General features: G+C 49.1%; 1 protein-coding gene across 1 annotated transcript in view; it reads right to left on the bottom strand.

The window, feature by feature from the left end:
* Positions 1 to 265: 265 nt before the first annotated feature.
* Positions 266 to 22,386, bottom strand: part of Ice1 (interactor of little elongation complex ELL subunit 1) — a 54,483-nt gene continuing 32,362 nt past the window's right edge. The window contains exons 13-19 of the mRNA XM_057789466.1: positions 16,930 to 21,600; positions 16,293 to 16,461; positions 13,167 to 13,327; positions 11,606 to 11,796; positions 10,387 to 10,493; positions 5,614 to 5,712; positions 266 to 4,485 (exon numbers count right to left, since the gene is read on the bottom strand). Coding sequence (XP_057645449.1) covers positions 4,280 to 4,485; positions 5,614 to 5,712; positions 10,387 to 10,493; positions 11,606 to 11,796; positions 13,167 to 13,327; positions 16,293 to 16,461; positions 16,930 to 21,600 — 5,604 coding nt within the window. The 3' untranslated portion in view covers positions 266 to 4,279. The remainder of the gene's footprint in view (positions 4,486 to 5,613; positions 5,713 to 10,386; positions 10,494 to 11,605; positions 11,797 to 13,166; positions 13,328 to 16,292; positions 16,462 to 16,929; positions 21,601 to 22,386) is intronic.

Here is a 22,386-nt window from a genome sequence, read left to right as displayed (position 1 = left end):
ATGCTCTCACCCTTCACTGAGGACGTAATGGAGACTTTTAGAGAGGTGCACACCAGTTAAAATACAGAGAATAGGGCACTGAGTGTGCTGGGGGAGGGGTAAGGAGGGAGAGAGGGCGCAGAAGTGGTGTATAAAATTCTCAATATTTACACAAAATCGTATCAAAACCCAGAAAATTTATTTTCTCATTACCGAACAAGTTTCACAAACAGAGAAATGCACTTCAAACACAACTCTGGATAATGGTCTATGTGATGAGGGCTGAATTCCAGTCTCTACAAACACAAAACAGAAAGGGCCAGGAAGGAGCAGCGCTCTGTGTTCTGCTCAAATCAGGCTTCCTACGCGGATCCCCCCATGCCTGTCACAGACATCCTGAATGGATACTGTTAAGGCCACACCTCGCGGTCCCCACTGGGCAGAGGATGCTAGCAGCCACCATGCAGTGGCTCTCTAGCAAGCACCACACATTTGCTTCCCCGACAAACTTTCCTCACAGCGTTGCCTACGGAACATGTTTGCATTTTAAAGTCATATTTGCTTCTCCTAAGGCATCCCTTGGTGATGCTCTCAACAGTACCAACAGCTAGGACCCAATTCCGATTTTCCAGGGGGTTTGGTTAATATTCTAAGTTTAATTTTGAGATATTCACATGTCTGAGAAAGAGTGGTGTGAGCGTACACTCTACAGTGTTTGTGTAAGGCAGGCAGGCACACCTTGTCATCACCTGTTGTCAGTCACCTGCAGACCAGAACCTCTTCCTAGACTCCAAGTGTTCACTAGGGAGCACGTTCCCGCGCTTTCTAGCCCTAATCTCTGGCCACCATCATTTTACTCCCAGGTTCTCTAAGAGCAGCATCTCCCAAGACTACTTCATGGCGCTTGTTTCTTCTTTGCCCAAATAAGTTCATGTCACACAATGTCCAGTTTTATCCAGTCAGCAACATGACACTCTCTTTGCACCGAATCCTCTCATGTGCAGGCAGCTTCTTTGCACACTGGTCCATCAGCTTAAAGACACTTGGGCTGCTAGTAGCTCCCAGTGGATATGAATGGTACTGCGGTGTGCATGGGGCTGAAGACGTCTCTGCAACACACTGGTTTCATTCTCTTTGGCCACATGCCCTAGGAGTGGTGCTTGTGCTTGTGGATCAGAGCATCCCTATTGGGGCATTAATTCCTAGTACGTACAGCAGGGTTCTCTCTTGGCCATGCCCATTAGCCCTATCACCGTTTCACTGGCAACAGACACACTGAGATGGACAAACAGATTCCTGTGACTTCGACCTACATTTTTCTGGCGATTAGTAGTTAGCATTTTATCACATGTCTGTCAGACATTCCCGTATCTTCTGAGAGACATTAGGAGGCTTGCCCATTTTTAATAGGTCTGATGATTAATCTTGATTGTCCATTTGATGGGATCCAGACTCACCATGGAAACAGATCTCTACGCTTGTCTATGAGGGATCGAGATTAATGAGGTTAGTGGAGATGGAAAGGCGTAGTCTAAATGTGGTTGGCACCATTTCCACCAGCTGGGGCTCAGAATGAACAAGGAAATGTTAGCTGAGCACAAGCACTGAGCACCCTTGGCTTCCTGACGGGATGCAATGGGAGCAGCCACATCCCCGTCCTGCCACAGCTTCCACACCATGACGGACTTGTCCCTTAGGACTGCCAGCAGAAATATCCCTTCTCCCTCCAGTTGCTTCTCACCCCATGTTTTTATCCTGGTAATAAGAAAAGAAACCAGCCCCACTGCTTGCTCCTAGTCTACTCTTTGGCACGCCCTTGCGTGCTCTCCATATTAGCCTGGATAGATGGACACTTTGTCGGTGATGGCTTCCATCCTGCAGGTGGTCTCCTCAGCTGCTTCATTGACAAGTAGCTTTTTAGTTTGATGTGATCTCCATTACCCATTTTTGATTTTTGTTTGCCTATGCTTTTGAGATCTGATAAAAAAAAAAACTACCCCCCCAAGAGCCCCAGCTATTCCAGTACCCCAAAGTATTTTCCTCAAGTTTCCTTCGTTCTGAGAGTTTGCTGAATTCTTTAGTCCTAACACACTTCTGGAGGTCTCTATTTAAAGCCACCTTAACTGCAGCAGCCACGTCCTTCCTCTTTTCCAGTCTCACTGCTTCTTCCTGCTCTGCCATCTGATTCCTCTGGCTAGGAGTTTTAGAAGAACATTGAAGAGTGAGTGTCTTTGTCTTGCTCCATTCTGAGAGGAAAAATGGCCAGTCTTTTCTGATCCAGCTCAACACTACCTATTGGTTAATGTTAACTGCCCTTTGTTGATACCGACAGCGGTACCAGCAGTGCCAGAGGGTTCGTTCTCCATCTGAAGTGATGTCTCCACTGAACCTACTCAGGTATCTTCACGGGCTTCACCCTTCAGAGGAGTAGGCTGCCCGTCAGCTCCCAGCAGGAAGTGGGGTAGGGCCAGGGTTCTCAGTGCAGAGGTTGGCACTGGGACGAGACATCCGGGGGGGGGGGTGACCCTCGCTGAGTCTACTGAAGAGCTAACACCCTCCACAGAAGCACAAAGTCCTTCATAAATGCTGTCTGCAAATGTGCTACTTCTGCCAACTCCCCGTGGCCTTTGACCCCATTCTGTCTTCTCCTGCACGCAGAAATTTATGTACTAGCGGGAAACAAACTGACTCCAAAGAGTGGTGGCCTATATATAAATATGCCAAGCAACATTAAGGTGTTAATACGTTGTTTAGAAGGGCAGGAGAGGGAGTGTGCGTGTTCACAATCACACTTGTGAGAAAGTGTCAGATAGGAGGAGGCAGAAAGGGAATGGCTTACACGTTAGTTCCTTCTTGGCTCTAGAAACAAAAATCTCTGCCCTCAGGTAACCCTGAGTTACCCTGGGTGAGACTCATATTCAGATGCCTCCCACAGGAGTGTGGGCCAAAGACTGATGACCTTGTCCTCTGGACGGGCGCGTCTGTCCTGCCTGCCGAAGTCACTGCCACAGCCACCAACCCGCCTGGACAAGTTTATTTTTACCCTCAAGTATTTTGTGTTTTAGAAATCACCAAAAAGAATTTGACTGAACAGTTAAAAATTATTTACCTGTTTCCTTGCCATCCATGCCCCTCCACCTACCAGGTACTGTAGAAATAATGGGCCCAGGCAGCCAAATTAGTAGCCTGGGAGTGGAAAAGGGCTTTCCTGACAGGCAGACTGCGAGTAGCTTGCCTCTGCCCATGGGCTGGTCTGCAGCGCCTCTGCAGTGCCCCCTGGTGGCCAGAACGTAAAACATTCCCCTTCCACAACTGCATCGGATAAACTGCACAGCCACATTGCTTTGTTTTTATACAAACAACAAAATGAGCCATCACTGAGCCAGCACAACAGCTCCAAGGACACAGTGCACCCGACCTTGTTCCGCCTGCCAGGTCACTTCCTGACCACAGAGGACCAACGGGCATGCCCAGCCCGGGGCTCCACCCAGCTTCAGCTTCACTCCGCCTGCATCCGGCTGGGCACCAGGAATCAACAGGCCCTGAAGCTGCCTCACCTCGAGAGAGCCGTCCAGCACTATGGTTGCTTCTGCCCTGCAGATGTGCCATGGGTAAGAACAGTATGGTAGCCAGATTGGAGCTGGTGCTGGTGGACTGTGGAAAATGCCACTGTCCACGGAAACTTCCAGAGGAGCTCGACCATTGGATACCCCAAACATGCAAAGCCTGACCCCTTGGTCTCACTTCCGACTTGCAACCCACTCAGTCATGGTTGTGAGAGCTACTTAATAAGCAGGTGAGTCACCAGAATCCTTGCCAGCTGTGATTTTACAGGCATCAACCATAAGTGACCAGCGAAGCCTACAGAGAACCATTCCACTCCACAGTCGGGGAGATATCTTCATCCCCACTAGGATGGGACACCAAGCATCACACATAACTAACCAGAACAACGGTGCATATGGCTGGCTTTTATTTTTTATTATAAAAACACATACAAGAATTTTAAGAAATGATGAATAAGACAAATTATAATCACAGTGAGTTATTAAACCCATTTCTATGTACAAGTACAAAAATTCCGAAAGTGGAATACCATCCAATGTAAGACGCATCACAGATAGCACTGTCTATCTATGCACAGACCACAGGGCTCTGCCACCGCCCGCTTTCCGCCTTCTCTGCTGGACTCTTAGCTGAAGGCAGGTGAACCCTTACAACAGGTGTCAAGGCACTCCTCTGCGCAACAACCATGACCTCCGGGGGACCCCTCCTCCTCAGGGAGCTGAGCCTCCCACTCTCAGGGTGCAGAGCTTCCCGCTGAGTCAGCCGAGCCCTCGGCACTCAGGGAGCCGACCTCCTCCAGGCAGCTGACGATTGCAGACGGAATAGCGTTGGACGTCTGTGTCCGCCAAGCTTCCAGGATCTTGGATATCTCTGCTGGGTTGCTAGGACTCAAGTCACAAAGAGCATAAACAGCTGCCAGCTGCACACCCCACGGGATATCTGAAAACAAAGTTCAGATCCATCATGACACAGCGACGGGAAGCATCTGTTCTTCAGAGTCTCCACTCAGACATGGATTGTTTTCTGCCAGCAATGAAAATTAAATTCCAAAGAAAAATGTCTCCCAATAAAAAAGTTCATTCAATATATGTCTACAAAAGAAAACTAAAAGTCAGAGCTCCCCGTAATCTGAGCAATGGCTGTCATAAGGAGGGGGAGCTCCTCTGGTCCCATGAAGCTGTAAAAACACATGGATCCTGAAACAGCCAACAAAACTCAAACCATCCTCCAGGGCGTCTCTAAGTGGATCAGACACGAAAATCATGATACAAAAGTCCAAAGAAAAGCCTGTCCCTGTGCCACACTGACAGTGGGTGAGAGCCAGTGTGACTCTCTTATGCCAATCTGACCCCATGTGAGTGAGATTCCATGGCTGAAGTGACTCTAAGACCAGTGTGAATCCAGATCAGTGTGACTCCAGGACCACTGCAGCCTCAGGTCAGTGTGACTCCAGGCTAGAGTGTCAGTGTGAGTTTAGTCTTAGAGCCATTATCCCTATCTTGGCAAAAGTTTAATTTTTAAAATATAATTTATTAATTCATAATTTAGTTAATGTAATTCATTGAAATTTAAATTTAGGAGCTAAAGTTCATTATTAAGCATGCACCTCTTGTCTTCTACCTTCTGTGAACAAGGCAGGGATAAAGAAGGCAAAGCATAGTTTAGGCTGAGTGTCCCTCATTCAATGCACATCCTCAGGCCTAACGGTGACATTCATTAGAGATCCTGTACGCCCTCTATACACAGCAAAGGCAATCCAGCAGAGCACTTTAATAATTTCATGTACTAAGTTTCCTGGCAAGGAATTTTACAGCTATAGTATTTTGTCAGTGCCCAGAAAGTCTCAATTTTTTCAAATAAGGTAATGCTCATTCTCTGTCAAAGGCAAACACCAGAGAAACCCATGTGTCTAAACTGATCTCAAGACTCAGGGAAAGCATAGACCATGGCTCCCTTTGGGACCATGAACGTCAAAAACACATGATCGTCAAGTTAGAGAGGCATTGGCTCATGTTCTCAGAACAGGCAGGGAGAATAGTTTGAGGGACATGAAAGCCACACTCTTACCTTCATCCTGAGCATGTTGTATGAACATACCAATAACTGAGCTGATATTCTTCACGGCAGTTGGAAATCCTTCCTTCAAACCCAATTGGCCTAATCGACCTGAAGAAACAAAACACAATAAATGTAGGCATCAGTAAACGCTAGTCAATATTCCTAGAAAATGTAAGTTCATGTTGTAGTATAACCCTAAAGATCCTGGACTGTAGCAGGAGACAAATTCAGCGAGACAGCTGAGGCCACAGAGCTCAAGCGTGACCCATATTGCCCTCCAGGAGACATTCTGAGAACCGCTCACCACCTCTTACTATGCAGAAGCACAAAACACCTCCTGCATTCTTAGGTAGTATGCTAGCTACTTTTATGTCACCTTGACATAAGATAAAGGCATTGAGAAGTGAGAACGCTCTTGAGAAAATGCCTCCATGAGATCAGTCTGTAGGCAAGACTGTAGGGCACTTTCTTAGTTAGTGATTGATGTGGGAGGCTCCCACTGGTGGTCCTGGGTTCTCTAAGAAAGCAGGCTAAGCAAGCTAGTAAACAGCACTCCTCCATGGCCTCTGCATTAGCTCCTATCTCCAGGTTTTTGTCCTGACTTCCTTTAATGATAAATTATAATGGAATCGTAAGCAAAATAAACCCTTTCCTCTCTGAGTTGCTTTTGCTAATTAAGACAGGTAGCAATGCAGAAATGGATTTAAATAGTGGTCACCACAAAAAAATGTGAGACAGACAACTTTACCAGGGTAATAGGGAAGGCTGTAGCCTCCCTCACTCAGACTGTGATGACAGAGCAGCCGCAGTCAGAAGGCCTGTCACTAACGCAATGAAGCTCTGAGCTATACTGAGGCAGGGCCCACGGGAGTCAAGACAGCACAGGATCGACCATGGTGGGGCTCACGGATGAAGAACTCTTCCCAGCAAGTACTGATGCTGTTCTCACTAGAAAATGTGCTCAATGGAGCAGGCAGAGCTGTTCACACCCAACCTGTATCGTGGTGCACACACGTGTGTGACATGGGAGGTCACAGGAGAGCACATAAAACACTCACAGCACACCGAGTAGAGACTGTTGTAAAAAGTGTGCCCAAATGTTAGTTGTGAGTGTAGTCAGAAACTGTCACATGCCATGTTCACCGACAAACCAGAGCCACTTGGTAAAGGGAGATAAGTTCTCAGGTACAAAGCTACTACTTGAAGGAAGTTACCGCCATGGGCAACTATGGCAAGGAAGCTTTGAGTCCAAAGCAGAAGCAACAACTCCATCGGCCACCTTAGCTTGGCAGCTCTCCAATCCTTAAGTTCCCTCTAAACATGACCTTGTATATGCATTTCAGGTGCTGGTGACATTTGGAAGATGTGTTTAACCAACTGTTTTGCAGGTAAACACTGCAGACCACAGAACTGAAAGGAAATGGGTGTCTTCACCATGAAAGCTAGTCTGGAGATTTCAGGGTTCACAGTTAACTGTAAGAACTGACTATTTCAACAGGAGCCACAGCAAGACCCATCTCAGGAAAACAAGGAGAGATGTCTAGAAATATTCAAACAAAGAAGGATATTCAGAGATATTCAAACTGGCCACTAAACACTCTTCTTCATCAACCATATTTCTGTACAAGATCCACTCCTTTTTGTTTTCTTTTTTTTTTTTTTTTTTTGGTTTTTCGAGCCAGGGTTTTGTTCGCTGTGGTTTTGGAGCCTGTCCTGGACCTAGCTCTTGTAGACCAGGCTGGTCTCGAACTCACAGAGATCCGCCTGCCTCTGCCCTCTGCCTCCCAAGTGCTGGGATTAAAGGCGTGCGCCACCACAGCCCGGCTCCTTTTTGTTTTCTTTCTTTGAGACTGGGTTTCTCTGTGTAGCCCTGGCTGTAATGGAACTCACTTGGGCCCTGAACTCGGAGATCTGCTAGCAGCTGCCTCCTGAGCGCTGGTGTTAACGGGGTCACCACCACTGTCCCACTAAGAGTCCCTTGCTTTGCTCACTAAGCACAGGATAAGAAAGTGCTGTTTTCCATGAGCATCTACGAAAGAGACTCTGAGGCCATGCTACCCAAGCCCACTAGTTTTGTTTCAGAAGTACCATTACCTTTAATTATGAAAGTCATAATAATGGTTAAGTGTGACTGTCAATTTGACTGGCTCCAGAATCAAGAGAAGTAAGTTCTGGGAAGATCTGCAGAGTGTTAGTGACCGATCACTGAGGGGAAGGCCTTCCCCCAGTGTGGGGCACCTTCTTTACTTCTCACCCACACTTCTGCCTTGGTTCTGTCACCCTCAGTCAGTGGCTCTGCCCAAGGCTCAACCTGTGCAGGCATCAGCTCTGCCAAGCATCTGCAGCCCCACAGTACATCAGATCCTCCCCCACCTTCCTGGATAATCTCCAACACAGTACTGGTAAGGAATGCTGGAGCAAGCCTTACTTAATAACTGAGTATGGCTGCTGGCTAACAGCCATGTCTTTTGCTCAGTTCAGTATTATACCATGTTGTACACTGACAGCTTGTTTTTCGTAACAGAACACAATCTGGACTGAAGATGGCTATCCATCCTTTTAAGAATATACTATGTATTTATGAATTATCATTATATGGCATCATCAACATATTAATAATAAATTAAACTTGTTCATAACGATTGTAGTAATTATCAATTATTTAAGAACACATTTATTGCTCTTAAGCACTCTATTTCTTGAAAGGTAGACGACATTAAGATTTAAAAAATAAACTAACCTTAATTTCACAGAAGTACAAATGGAGTTTTGTCCCCAATTACCCGTACTCTAGCTGTGGATAACATCCCGCATGCTCTTCCTGCCTCGTCTGAGGACCAGGCTTTCAGCTATGTGACGTGAGCAGCTGGTCTGAAAGCATTCTGTGACACCCAACCCATGCCTATTCAGGGCGATGGCCCAGCTCCCCGCGGGGCTGTGCAGAACCAGCTGGAGGAGCAGCAGGGCCTTGTTCTCTACCTTAGGGCAGCTGGAGCTGACCCTCCTGTAAGAACCACAGAGGCACAAGGCCATCGAGCACAGAGAACAGCACGCTTCCGCCTGACTGCCTCTCTCACTGCAGCAGCAAACACAACACAATCACTGGAACAAGAACATCAAAATCCCTACTTTCAAGGTGGCTCCGAGTCGGGAAGATGGCTCAGTTTGATCCCTCAAAATTCATGTCAAAATTAGGCTAGTTGTAAGCCCAGTGCTGAACCTCTAGAGCTCGGCAGTCAGGCAACCTAGATAAATTGGCAAATTTCAGTTCAGTGAGAGGTACTGTCTCAAAAACCCAAAAATAAAATAAACAAAACCCACAACTCAAACACAACACTTAAGGTGTCCTTTGACCTCCACAAGTGTGTGTGCACACAGGTATGTGCACACATTTGTTCACTTGGTGAGCGCATGCACACACAAAGTGTGGCTTCATAAAGTCACTCTCTGGGGAAAATGCCATAAACACACGTGAGCTTTATATATAATACAACCCAGGAGGACAGACTGTGTCCATGCTGTCACCGTGTTAGGAACCACACAGGTCAACACACACTGACACGCTTAGAACAGCTTCGCTGGGTCCATAAACTCTCAAGAAAGCTTGCCACTTCCATCGGCTAGTCCGCAGTAGAGCGAGCTCCGAACTCCTGAGCAGCACCACTGGACCGGCCCAGGCGCAAGCGTGCTACCTGATGGTGCATTTGCACCTGATGGTGCATTTGGCAGCACGGGCCGTCTTACTCCCTTCTCCCCCTGCTCTGGGATAGAAAGTCACTAACCAAGGGTCTGAAACTGTGCCCCATAGAGTGCATGGGATCACCAGGCCCATGCCTGTCCAGCCATTGATTTGGCTCTCATGAATATCCAGCCTTTGGCTGTTGCTGGTTCTCACGTTCTCAAATTAGGTAACATAATACCACACACATTTTTACTTATTTGCACCCAGGCAAGCTTCTGTCTCGGATGTTTTACACATGTGCCAAGCATAGTACCACTGACTAGTGTGAGGCTCATGAGAAGGAATGCATGTGCAGATATGGGACAGCAGGCCACAGCACTGCCCACTGTGTAACTAGTGTGTGAGGCTATGAGAAGGAATGCACGTGCAGATACGGGACAGTCAGCAGACCATGGCACTGCCCACTGTGTACTCGTTCAGGCGGCACATTCCCAAATGGTGACATTATTCAACAGTGTTGCCTTCGGCGTTTAATTAGCCAAAGGGCTCTTTGAACAAACCAGGATAACTTTGGTTTGTGCCCCTCAGGAGGAAGGGAGCATCTACAGGTCAAACAAAATATGAAGGCTGTTAAAGAACAGAGAGTACTTCTGATGATCTGGAGGAGTGGAGGCTGCCACAGGAGGCAAAGAAGAACAAAGTAAGTGAAAGTGAAATCTTGGGGTTTCCATGAGGAATCCAGAGGCCTTCTCCAGAGTTTACAGTGAGGAGAGTATGGGTCTCAGTTCAATCAAACAGCGACTTTGATTTTTAGAACAATCTGAAGTGATCTACTTAGACTCTATAACTGGGAGGGCTGATAGGGAAGTATGCAAGTTGTGGCCCCCAGGACTGAATGGAAGCCCTTAGGCTCAGCACCTGTGCCTTTGCCTACTGTGTTATCTTGCTGGGCTATGATGGTAGCGAGAGAAAGAGTCAGGAGCACAGCGAAGCGCAGCCATGCGAGGAGAGGCGCTGCAGAGCCAGTATGTCAGCATGCTCAGTCCCCACCAAGGGCCTAACCAGAACTAGGGCGGCAAGGCAGGCAGACAGCGACTTACCGATCAGCCTGAGCACAGACGCCACAATAACGTCAGGGGTGTACGCAATGTTCGAATGACCTTTCCGGTACTTGATCCACTTGTCCATTACAGGCCACAGCTCCTTACTAGAGAACAACATGACAGACACATGCCCGTCATTGCGCAGACAGTACACACAGTCCCACAGTACAGCTCCTGTAATTCTGCTTTTCTTTCCAGCCCCCAACCCCTTTCTGATTAAAGATGTAAATGGCATGGCGAGAGAACAGGGATGGGAGGGAAGAATGGGGTCTGGAGTCACTGAGAGGACAGGGACAGAGCACTCGACAGGCGCCCGCTCTGGTCCCTCCTGTTACTCAGAAAGAATGGCCCTGCATCCCTGAGCACATCATGCATCCTCAGACAGGCACCAGGCAGAGCTCTGCCATTCCTTATGTTGGGCCGACTGTGACATGCTCCTCTATGTCTGTGTACAAGGACCTCACAGACAGGGCCCTTGACACAGTTATCACTCGAAAAACAGACCTCGAGGCAGTTCTCACCATGGGACTGATGTCTGCCTTTCCTGGGATAGGGAGAGTGAAAACACCTCTCCGCACAGACAGCTCCCTGCAGAGGTGACCCTCACAGAAACCAAGTACTTCAAAGACACAAGCCACCCGCTGTGTGGTGAGCAGTTTAGTGTCATATTTTCTCTGCAAGCAGGCTTTCTTGGCCAGAATTCAAAAACAACTTTTTTATGTGGGGGACAATTTTCTCCTCTCTCCAGGGAAAGAGCATGGTTAGAAGCACAGATGAGCAGAGAAAGCCGTCTGGGACAGCAGACACCCTGTCCTAGTGCAGAGCAGCTAGCTTGTCATTGGCACACTGTTGCTCCTCTGGGTTTTCTGGCCTATGGGGCATGAAGGTAACGAGTGCGCACTTCCCCAGCTTGTATTCACTGAGGTGCCTGTGCCGATGTCATTCTGGAGAGGTGACTGAACGCAGGCCCTCATGTCTGAGTCACTTCCCTTGGGGCAACATGACATCACTGGGAATAGTGAAAGTAGTTAGTAGCATGCAGAGAAACAAAGCAGGAGGATTTAAGGGTGACTCAGATATTCTAGGAGCACATCTGTTAACTCCTATGGAAATGAGTGGTTGATATTTCAAGTGCCTCGTGTAAGAAAGAAGCCCCAGCATTAACAGGTCCCCCTCCCTTTCCCCAGCTCTACGTTAAACCAGCAAAGCTGCTCACCTTATGATGTTATCATGCGTCCAAATCCACCTCTGGTGGCAGCAGAGGAGATCAATGGCAAATATGTATTCCCAAATGTTTGCACTGAGGTCTTCACCAAACTGTTCACTCGACTGAAACTCTGTTTTGGGGCATAGCTGTATGGTCAAAAGCAGCTTAGAAACCACGATTCCAACATCTATGGGAGCATTCTAGCAAACAAAAACAAACACATTAAAAAGAACATCTGGGGATGCTAGCTACCTGAGATTATAACAGCAATCTGATAGACCGCCATCTACCCAAAGAGTGAGAGCTAGAAACTAGATCCTGAAGCCACGATCTGCACCAATCAGAGAAGAGCTGAGCTGTGATCCAGACAGAAGCACAGACTGCAGTCAGTAAAACCAGGGAATTGAGGTCATAAAATGCGGACTAACACTTAAAATTGTATAAACTCTGCGCCTCTACAAACGCTGACCAGTCTGCCCTCCCACAGACCACTAGATGATGGGTGCCAGCTCCCTTCACTTCCGGGCTTCGTCTCTTCCATTCTCACCCATGTGAGCAGCTTAAGCACCCCCTGCCCTGTTGAGTAACAATCACACGGAGACACCACTTTAGGGCAGCTCTCCTCTCCAGAGACAAAGGCATATCAGACAGTACCCAATTTTGTTTCTAAGAACATTAATATGACTTTGTGGCAAAAAGCTTCCTTTTCCTGAGGGGCCCAGGGTGGGACTGCAGGGGACTGTGCACACCAAGCAACTCCCGACACGGATGCACTGCTCAGGATCCCACCAGCACGAAAGCAGATCCCGGGCCAAACATGGGCTCAGACCAACACAGAGGAGAGCCGGAGCTTGGAAATCTATGAGCTACCAGCACTTCCCAGGTTTCCACAAGAGCATACATCTTGGAGAAGCTGGTGACTTTACAAGCTGAGAAGATGCAGAACCGCATTCTGATACTTCTCGCCACGTTGATCTAGTCTAAGAGTCTGCAGCAGTACTAACTATGCAAGACGCCGGGCTCCCAGTCTAGGCTGTGGTTAGAGCTAAGGTACCTGGCACCAACACAATGAGTTACAATGTCTGAGAGACAGCCTTTATCATGGGAACAAACATTGAGTTACAATGTCTGAGAGACAGCCTTTATCATGGGAACAAACTTGACTTCTAACAATCCAAAGCTAAGGGCTTAACAAGAGTCTACTTGTTAGAGCTATAGTTTTCGAGGAACGTATCATTTATGATTACTTAAAATGCTGCTAACTAAATGAGTCAAGTTTACAAAGACCTCTCGCTTAGGAGATGTAATCTGTTGTATGTGCCTTAACACGACACTCGTCAGTGGTCAAAGTACAGTCACGCCTACTTTTAAAATTGTTACCTGATTTCTAAATGGAACAGGAATCACAAAGCTAAAAGCTTTAAAAACTGGGTTAACTTTAAACTGTAAAACCAAGTACTGCTATATAGCAAGTCATCATTTCTGCACACAGAAGCCCTTTGTGGACTGTGTCATCTCCATGAAGTGAACATGGAGGTGCTGCAGAAAAGAAATCAAAAACCAAGTGTACCTTTTCCCAGCTCAGAAATGCTCTCAAGCAGTTCAGAACCTCCCCTCTGGCACGCTGCCTGGCGACCAGCTGCATGGCTTGACTAATGGCTGACTGGGAGAGAAACACTTCACGCCACATGTTGGCAATGAACAGCGTCAACTTCTCAGATTCTGGAAAGTCTGTAAGAAAGGGAGGGATAAAACGAGAGACTTTATGTCTCATCTAAGAAACTGATTTAAAAACTAGGCACATATTTTACTTCACAGGTGCCTCTCACCCGGAGAAGACAGGCTTGTGAGTGGATGGTCAGTGGGGCTCTCTCAGAATTCGCTCTTCCTCCCTCCCCGTCTTGGGTACTTCTTTGAGTTTTGAGAGACAGGCCTCATTCTGTAGTTCAGACTGGCCTCAAACTGGTGGCAAACCTCTCACCTCAACCCGTTAAGTGCTGGGATTATAAGAGTGAGTGGCCACATCTGGCTTGGCATACTGTTAGCTAGACTTTAAGCCTAAACAAACGGTCAACAACTGTGTGGAAATGAATTCTCTCGTAATATTGTGTATCAAATAGGAAAATTCCGAGCCTGAAGCAATGTGAAAGCAAGATGCTTTACCTTCTCTCCTTCAGTGCACCCTTCCTCCCGGCCAATCCACTTTTTCACATTACATTTGATAGTTTTGTACAAGGTTTAACATAGAACAAAGTTTCCAAAGTGGAACAATTGTTTAACATTTGTAATTATTGCTGCAAATTCTTACACTCTCCCGGCTTTTCTCTTCTTAAATAAACTTGACAAACAGTAACATACAACTTTAAAGAGTACCTCCTTCCCAGATGGAGCACACCAATCCGTTTGCTATCGCTACAAATCAAGTTGGTATTACTGCTTCAGTGTGCCATGTATTTTCTCTCTGACACAGGCCACCTGACTTCTGAGATCTGTCCATGGTGCTGATGCACAGCTAGGCAGTATTCAGCTGTTCAACAGATAACAGCGTGCCATCCTGTCCATTCAGCCACTGGCAGACATTTGTTTCCAACTACAGGATATTATGAATTAACATCATAAATATCCGTGTTCTCAAGTCTGGGTAAGGATGTCTCCATTTCTGTTGGATAATTACCTACAAATGGAACTTCTCAGTACGTAATGAATTGAGTGTCTTAATTTTACAAACAAAACCAGTTTTCCAATGCAGCTAACGTGAGGAGTTCTGTCCTGTCTGTCATGAAGACATAGCTGATTATAGTTTTCCTCTCATTTGTCAGTGTTCCTAGGAACAAAAGGTGAGTGGGCCAGAGCACAACCACGATGTACTGCTTTGATCTGCTGCTGTGCAGCCCGTTGCTCTGATGCCGCTCCTAGGCCTGACCCACATTTTCCCGGACTGGACTATGAAATCCACCTTCCAAGTACAATCCTTGCTCAACAAATGGTTAATGCCTGTAAGCAGTGCATTTTTCTGGGTGGGACAGAGCTTGTCCTCTTAGACTGTCACGCCACCTCCTGTGGAGTCTGTGTGGTCTCTCATGTAGGCTGTGGCACGAGCTTCAAGGAAGTGTGCCCGCAGAGGTGTGTGTATGTGCGTGTGTGCGCTTCCTGCATTGGAGCCCTCACGCTTTTGGCATTACCTGCTTATGTTCTAGGGAACACAGTCTGGTTTCCTCTGGAAGGGAAGACAGTATGTTAAGTTTCCAGAGTCTACTGATGAGCCACTGCCATACCCAGGAGGATATGATGCTAATGGGAGAAGATGGGCTAACATTCAAGGGAAAAAGGTTTCCATGTTTAATCTGGTGTTTAGTAAATGAAGAACAAAAGGCAAACTTAATTAAGCAATTAAGACAGATTCAGCAAAGATGGGATAAGAATAGAAGAGAGAGATAAATTCCTGTAACTTCTTGAGATTGGCTTTGGGGAGGGTTTGAAAAGGAGTTAGGAATATGGAGAAGGAAAAGGAAAAAAGTTGTTTTATTCATCACCCAATGAGAGAAACACATATTCACACATACAGGATGTCCTATATCCGGTCTGAGTGACCCTGTATCTGGTGAGAACAAGAAATTCACACTGGCTAGAGCAAACTTCTCTACTCTCTGCTGCCTGCCTTTGTGTTCCACGTCACCAGGGTCTGCAGCCCTCCCATGGCCACACAGCACGCATCCCAGAGTGGGTTACGAAACAAATCAGTGAGCAGACCCTGTGGGCACACTACATCGACTTGCTGGCACGACGCTATGCCGTGTGAGAACAGACACTGTGGGCACACTCACATGAACTTGCTGGCACGACGCTATGCCGTGTGAGAACAGACACTGTGGGCACACTGTGGGCACACTCACATGAACTTGCTGGCATGACGCTATGCCGTGTGAGAACAGACACTGTGGGCACACTCACATGAACTTGCTGGCACGACGCTATGCCGTGTGAGAACAGACACTGTGGGCACACTCACATGAACTTGCTGGCACGACACTATGCCGTGTGAGGACAGACCCCGTGGGCACACTCACATGGACTTGCTGGCACGACGCTATGCCGTGTGAGGACACACACTGTGGGCACACTCACATGGACTTGCTGGCACGACGCTATGCCGTGTGAGGACACACACTGTGGGCACACTTACATGGACTTGCTGGCACGACGCTATGCCATGTGAGGACTGATGGTTTGCTGCCATAGTTGAGACTGAGGAAATGAGGCCAGCCCTGCTCCTCCACCTCCTCATCATTACTAAGGTGCATCTTTCCATGAGGCTACACATCTATCTTACAGCTACTGTCAGTTAGCCAGGGGCACAGCGATATGGATGGACAGTGACTATACAAGGATTCCCATTATTTTGCAGTGCAAGAATAAAGTAAACATAGAGTGGACAAGAGACAATCTACATACAAATAAAAGTAGACGTGCCAATGTAAGTAAGCGTGAGTAAATTCAGTCAGTCGGACACTAGTATGGTTATGGTTGGGGATAATTAGTCACTTAAACCCTCTAATACAGCACAACTTTTTTTTTTCCTTAGACAGTATTTCTAGATCAACCTGGCCCCAGACTCACGGAGATGAAAAATATCCTTTTTAAAGAGGTGAAAATGCGACAGAAGCCCTTCAACATGAGTGCTGCAACCTGAACACACCTTCTTTCAGAAGGCTGTAGCAGAACAAGCGAGCTCTTTCCAAGTCTCCCAGCTGCCGACAGATGCCCACATATACTCTGCACAGTGCATGGATGTAGCTATGGTCCAGAGATGTCTTCTGAACCTTTAGCTCTGAGAGAATAGAGCGAAGTAAGTACTCTCCTAAATGCTAGATTGGGGAAAAGATAGAAGAATTAGGTTAGTGATGCAAGAACCAATCCTAACCAGGTATCTCTTAGACACAATAACTGCTAACACGATGTCTAGCGTGGCAGCCATGGGTATAGCCGGAGCCAAGCTACAGATACCACAGCAAGTCTATAAATGCACCTACTTGCCTATGATGACATGGTTGCCACTCAAATTATGGTTTATTGGTTTATGCTAAGAATCCATGTGTGTAAGTATGTGTGTATGTACATTACCTAACGCTAATTCTATCTCCATTTTCGCTTATTCTACTGTTTTTCTCCAAAGGTTTATGTGTCAAGCCTCCACTGTATTTCTAATCTATAGATGTGGGCTAGAAATAGACAAACTTTAATGCTGAGGGGTCATCTTCAGTGCCACCTGTACCAGCCCATCCCTACCAGACCCTCATGCTTCATACACCCTCGCTGAGAAAGGCTCCGCATACCTTGTTTGTCGTGCTAAATTCATAAACAACTTCCTTCTCTTGGTCTCTCATGACAGGCTTTTTGGAGATATTGCCCACATACACGTGACTGCGGATGACAGGCAGCAGGTCAAAGGGGGACTCGGCGATCTTCCTCAGAGCCCGAGCAATGGCTATGCTACACGACTCCGCCATGTCCCGTGGTCTGGCAAGCAGCACTGATGCTGAACTGCAGACCAGGGCAGCAGTTTGCTCTTCCTCAGCTTGGACAACGTGGGCTGGCGAGATTCCTGCTGGGGGTTCCTCGGGGACGCCTTCGACGGTGGCCCAGCTGGGGTCCACCTCTGGGGACTCACTGTCTAGGCGCAGTCTCTTAGCGCTCCTCAGTATGGACGCTGCCAGGGTCCTTTTCCCACGGGCATCCTGCTGGACGTCCTGGGACTCACCTTGGCTACTGTCACCACCAGAGCTGCCCCCCGTCAGGACAAAAGCAGTTGATGTTGAGGTGATGGCTTTGAGGCCTATGAGGGCGCTGACACGCCCTGGCAACACCTTTCCATCCACAGAGGAGCCTCGGGACAGCTGCATGTTCCCTTTGAGGAGGCTGAGGGTCCGGGCCCTGGCAGACAACTCTGGGTACATCGTGTCAAGGATTTTTACAGAATTTTCCTGCGGCCCACTCACAGCAGCATGGCCAGGAGCACAGGACGGGAGCCGGCCAGGCACAGGAAGGGCGTGTTTTGGGGTGGCAGCACAGAACTGCAGAGGAGAGGACACTATCCTCCCGCTGGCTGCTGCGGTAGACGGGGATGGAGAGGGATCCAGCGGGGAGGCCTGCTGGAGTTCTTCGGGCCACGGGGACAACACGGGAGGTCCTGAAACCTCACACAAGGGGGAAATGCGGCCAGCAGGTGAGGTCAGTGAGGACGGACTAGAACTTGATACCAGAGGAGACAGTGGCCGTGATGTCCTTGGAGGTGTGGCTATCAGTGGGGGGAGCAGGGGAGGCAGTGGAGGCCCCACTTCTTGCCGGATCCTGCTCAGAGCATCAGGGGAACTGTGGGTAGGAGTGGACACATCTGCACCCGCCATGGTGGACTGAGCTTGGCCTCTTGCTGTTTTTGTGTTTGTTCTTTCTCCTGATTCTGGCTGAGGGCCTTCACTCAGATGCATTTCCGCTCTGTTGTTCAGTCCTGGAGTCTTTGCTAATTTGCTTGAATGATCTTTGTTGGAAATCTTTGACCGAGTCTTGCTCTTCCCAAGTGGTTCTAACTTCCAGTTATAGTAGGTGTGATCAGACGCCACCTTCTCAGTCTCTAGCGTTTGGTCATATATCTGAGAACGAATCCAGATGCTGGGCTTCACGGGCCTGTTCCGAAGACGACTCTTATCAAAGTTGGCACTCTGTCCACTACTGGAAACATCCTCCTGGGCACCAGGGAGACCACCAGCACATGGAGGCTCTTGAGGTAGAGGGCCAGCAGGACTGGCTTCAGGGGACTTCTCCACAGAACCATGGTCTAGGCCTCCCAGACCCTGAGAAGCAAACGCTTCCAGAGTGTCACAAAGGACGACCTGCTCCATATCAGGGGAGATGGCCACGCCACTGATGATAGTCCAGTTGTCTCCCTTTTCAATCATGAGGTCTTGATTCTTATTTATAAGTACACTTATAACTTCGGAGGTCACCGCGGAGATCTGATAGCGAAACGCCGTCTCTGTCACACAGGCAGGGCTCTGCTCTCTCCTTGTTGGAGCTGGAGAGTCAGAGCTCAGGGCCAAAAGCTCCTCAGGTTCTGCCAGGCCCTCCTCCCCACTGCTGGGGCAGTCCTCGTAGTTGGTCTCATTCTCAGATCTGCTCTGAATGTGCTCAGGGTCAGACCTGCCACTCAGTGGGGAGCTGCCACCCGCATCCGCATCCATAGCTGCTGGTCCAGGGAGCTCTGCAGGGTGGGACATGGAGCTGGACGCTTCCTCAGGCGGAGTGTTCTCTGTTAGCTCTTCAGCGGTCTGGCTGTGATGCGCACTTGAGGGTAGCGCACGCTCGGCATCCTTTCCTCCGCCCCCAGACTCGGGGAGAACGTCAGACGGCACTTGCGGAGGACACTGGGCATGCTGGCTTGGGTTCTCGACACAGGAGGCTTCTCCTTCTGACTCCACCCACACTTCTGAGGCTCTGAGTATTTCTTCTTCATGGAACCTCTCCCCATGGCTCTTACTGAAGATTTCATTTTGCTTGAACTCTTTATTCATTTCTTTATCTGGAGTTCCTCTGCTAGAACATTCTGAAGTAGAGGCCCTTGAACTATAATCCCTTAACTGACAACTTTCAAGAAACATAACCACCTCTGACGTAGAAAGCTTGTCCATGTAAAGAAAGGTGCTTAAGTTACATTCCTGCAGAGCTGAGGTCAGATCACCTACATCTGGGGCGTGTCCAGCCTCATTCACCCCAGCTTCTGGGTCTCCCAAAGGTCTCTGCGAGTCTCCTGCTGCATCCTGCTGCCTGGGCCCCATCACAGCTTCAGCCTCGTGCTCTCCGTCGCTGCAGCTGAAGGACTCATCCTCTGCATCCGTGGACTCTCTTTGCTCTCTGATGCCCGTGTAGCAGCAGGAAGTTCCAGGAAGACTGCTTTGGGAGGCGCTCTGCGTCTCCTCATCTGTGCTGCCAAGAACTGAAGGACAGACAGGGTCAGTGGGGACACGGGCTCTGAGAAGCGCCCTGCTTGGCACTATGGGAGGCGTACTGACATTTTGCGGAGTACTACGAGAATCTCTTGCAACTGCAGGGGCTTCAGTGCTTGCCTGGTGATGAGCTTCACAGGGCATTTGTCTAGCGGGACAGTTTCTGGACGTTACCTCAGCTGGAAGTAGGTTCCCAGCCTCCAGCCTACTGGCACCTGACGGGGTGGTATGGGGAGAGCTCCTGGGCTTCTGCAGTAGGTCACTCACGACGCTCTGGCTCTGGATGAGGTTGTCTGCAGAGGAAAAAGGTAACTTATCTGTAGAACCAAAGTTCTCTGATGACACCGAACCACTTGGAGAATCACAACTTGACTTTCGCCAAGACACAGAAACCTCTGGAGCTGGGCTTTCCTCATCAGCTATCCTGCCAGTGCCCTGTGCTGTGGGGTCCCCATCTCCAGCACACTCGGATACCGATGACGTAGGATCCGTGTCCTCACTACTGTCTACAGAGGGACTAGGTGTGCTCCCAGGTGGCTGCCAGTGCTCTAGGCTGCTACTCCGCACCCTTTCGGGTCTTGCCTGTTTTGTTATGACTGACACTTGGTTTGGCAGCAGGGCGGCGGCTGCTCTGCCTCCCTGAGGGATGGCACTTTCTTCAGGAGGTCTCAGCTCCGCTGTCAGTCTGCTGTTCTGTGAGGCTGGCTCCGCCTTCTCCAGCTGAAGCCTGCTCTTCTGCGGATGTTCTGTGTTGGCCCTGGGACTGCCTTCCCCACCTAACCTCAGGACAGCACTCCGGTGCCATGAGGTGCTGTCGGCAGAACCAGGGCTCCTCCTGGTGAAGCCAGCCTGAGGGCGTGCTAAGGAAGTCCAGTCTGACTTAGGCAGGGTGAGCGCAATGCCTGGGCCTCGGTCTCCACACTGCCCACTTCTCGCTGGCTTCTGAAATACTGACTGGGGAAGTGGGTGTGTGTTCGCTGTGCTTGTAAACAGGTTTCCAGGCTCCGGGCCCCTGCTCTTCCAGTTACTAAACGTAGATGCTCCTAGTTTTGATTTGGGACTCAGAGCAGGCAGGCGGTTCTCTGGGTCATTTGCTTTTGGAAAATGTGCTGCTGGCTCAGACCACAGGAGAAATGTGTTTACAGGTCTAGTTGATGACTTCTGTTCTACACGAGGCAGGTCCGTGCAGGTTACCTCTGCTGGAGTCCGTGCACTGATATAGCCTAGCTGTGAAGCTTTGAGGTTACTGCAGACAGACCCTGGCACAGAGGTAGACAAGGAGGAGGAAGGAAGACTGTCTGAACGGTCACGCCCTGCTGCGGCTGCACGAACGCCTGACTCCAGAGTAGACTCCTGCACATCTTTTTCCTTTCTCTGAAAATGGCCAGAATCCATCGCACGGTGTAACCTGGAAGCAAATTCACCAGGGAGTGTCCATTTAGGAAATTCTGACTGTGGTGAGCATGCTTTTGATGGCAGCGTTTTTCCTTCAGATCCTATGAGTTCCCTGAACGTCCTCTTGCCCAGGGGAGAATAGCACACCTCGAACTCTGCAGCTCTGGCATCCTTCTTCCGTGCTGGGCTTCTGGACGCCCTCTCTACCCATGGTCTCCTGTTCTGCGTAAGCAGCCCTTTCCCGACTCGCACAGATTTACCCACGTCCTGGGCCTCTGCCTGTCCTTCTGCCTCTTCTACGATGTCTCCCCTATGCCTCCCAAATGCAGACGATGCTACCCAGTGCCTTCCCCACGCTAGGGAAGACGTGGCGGGCTCTCCCAGTGCTCCCCTTCCGCTGTCACCTCCAACAGGGGCCACTCTGTCTGCAGCCTGGGCAGCTTCCAGGGGCCTGGGCTTTTCCAGGCATGCGTCACTCCTTTTCAGTTTTTCAAGCAAGTCAAGGTAACTCCGAGACTCCGCTGTGTAATCCTCTGAAGCTGCCTCTGCAGAGTTTCTGAGTGGGGCGGAGTCAGTGTCACTGGAATCTGTGAACTCTCCTAAGAAGGATTCCTTCAAGTGACAGAAAACACAGAGTCATACAGATGCTCAGCAGAGCTGACCGTCAGAACAATGAAACACGTTTGCAAGAGTGGGTGCGTGAAGAAAGTCTAAAGCCATGCTTGTGAAGGCTGGGCCAGGCTCTGCTGTGGCGCTTGCTCTCCCTGGTCCTTGAGGAAGCTGGGTCCTGCTCATAGTCCTTTCCCATGACCCAGGCTCCTAACCAGGCCAGGCGGGGTTTGTCCTCCTAGCTCTGCACTCTGTTAAAAGGGAGGCTCTCTACTGAGGCTCACTGGCCTCCAGCTCCACCACCCTTTGCTTCCTCTCTGCACTCACACTCAGGACAGCTGCTGAGCCATCTCCTCTCTACCATGTTCTCCAGTCAGTAGAGTCACCTCTGCTCCAGAAAGTTTCCTCCATCACAACTAGGAGCTCTCTTATGTCATCAAACTCTGCACTTCCCATGCAAGTGCCGGAACATAACTCCCTAGTGTAGAATCCCATCGTCAAGGCTGGGATCTGCAGACCTCTCCCCGGCTGCCCCCACAGTCGCTCCACCTGTCTTTCTTCCTGGCCTCTACTTTCACTTATTGGCTGGGAGCAAATCCAGGGCTCTGACTGGACCCCTACCTTTCCTGTATGCTTACCGAACGTCTCCACAGGCACACGGCTAAGTGTCTGTGTCCTGCCCATCTCCACCGCAGCACCATGTGCTTGATCTCAGATGAGAGAATGCTCAGGTGAGAATCAGCAGGTAAAGCAATGGGCACCTGTAGAATCCCCAGCCTGAGACAGTTC

Source organism: Chionomys nivalis, chromosome 15 (genome assembly GCF_950005125.1).
Source record: "Chionomys nivalis chromosome 15, mChiNiv1.1, whole genome shotgun sequence".
In the NCBI taxonomy this organism is placed as follows: Eukaryota; Metazoa; Chordata; class Mammalia; order Rodentia; family Cricetidae; genus Chionomys; species Chionomys nivalis.
Note: the sequence above shows the minus strand (reverse complement) of the source record. Positions and strands in the feature narration are given on the sequence as shown.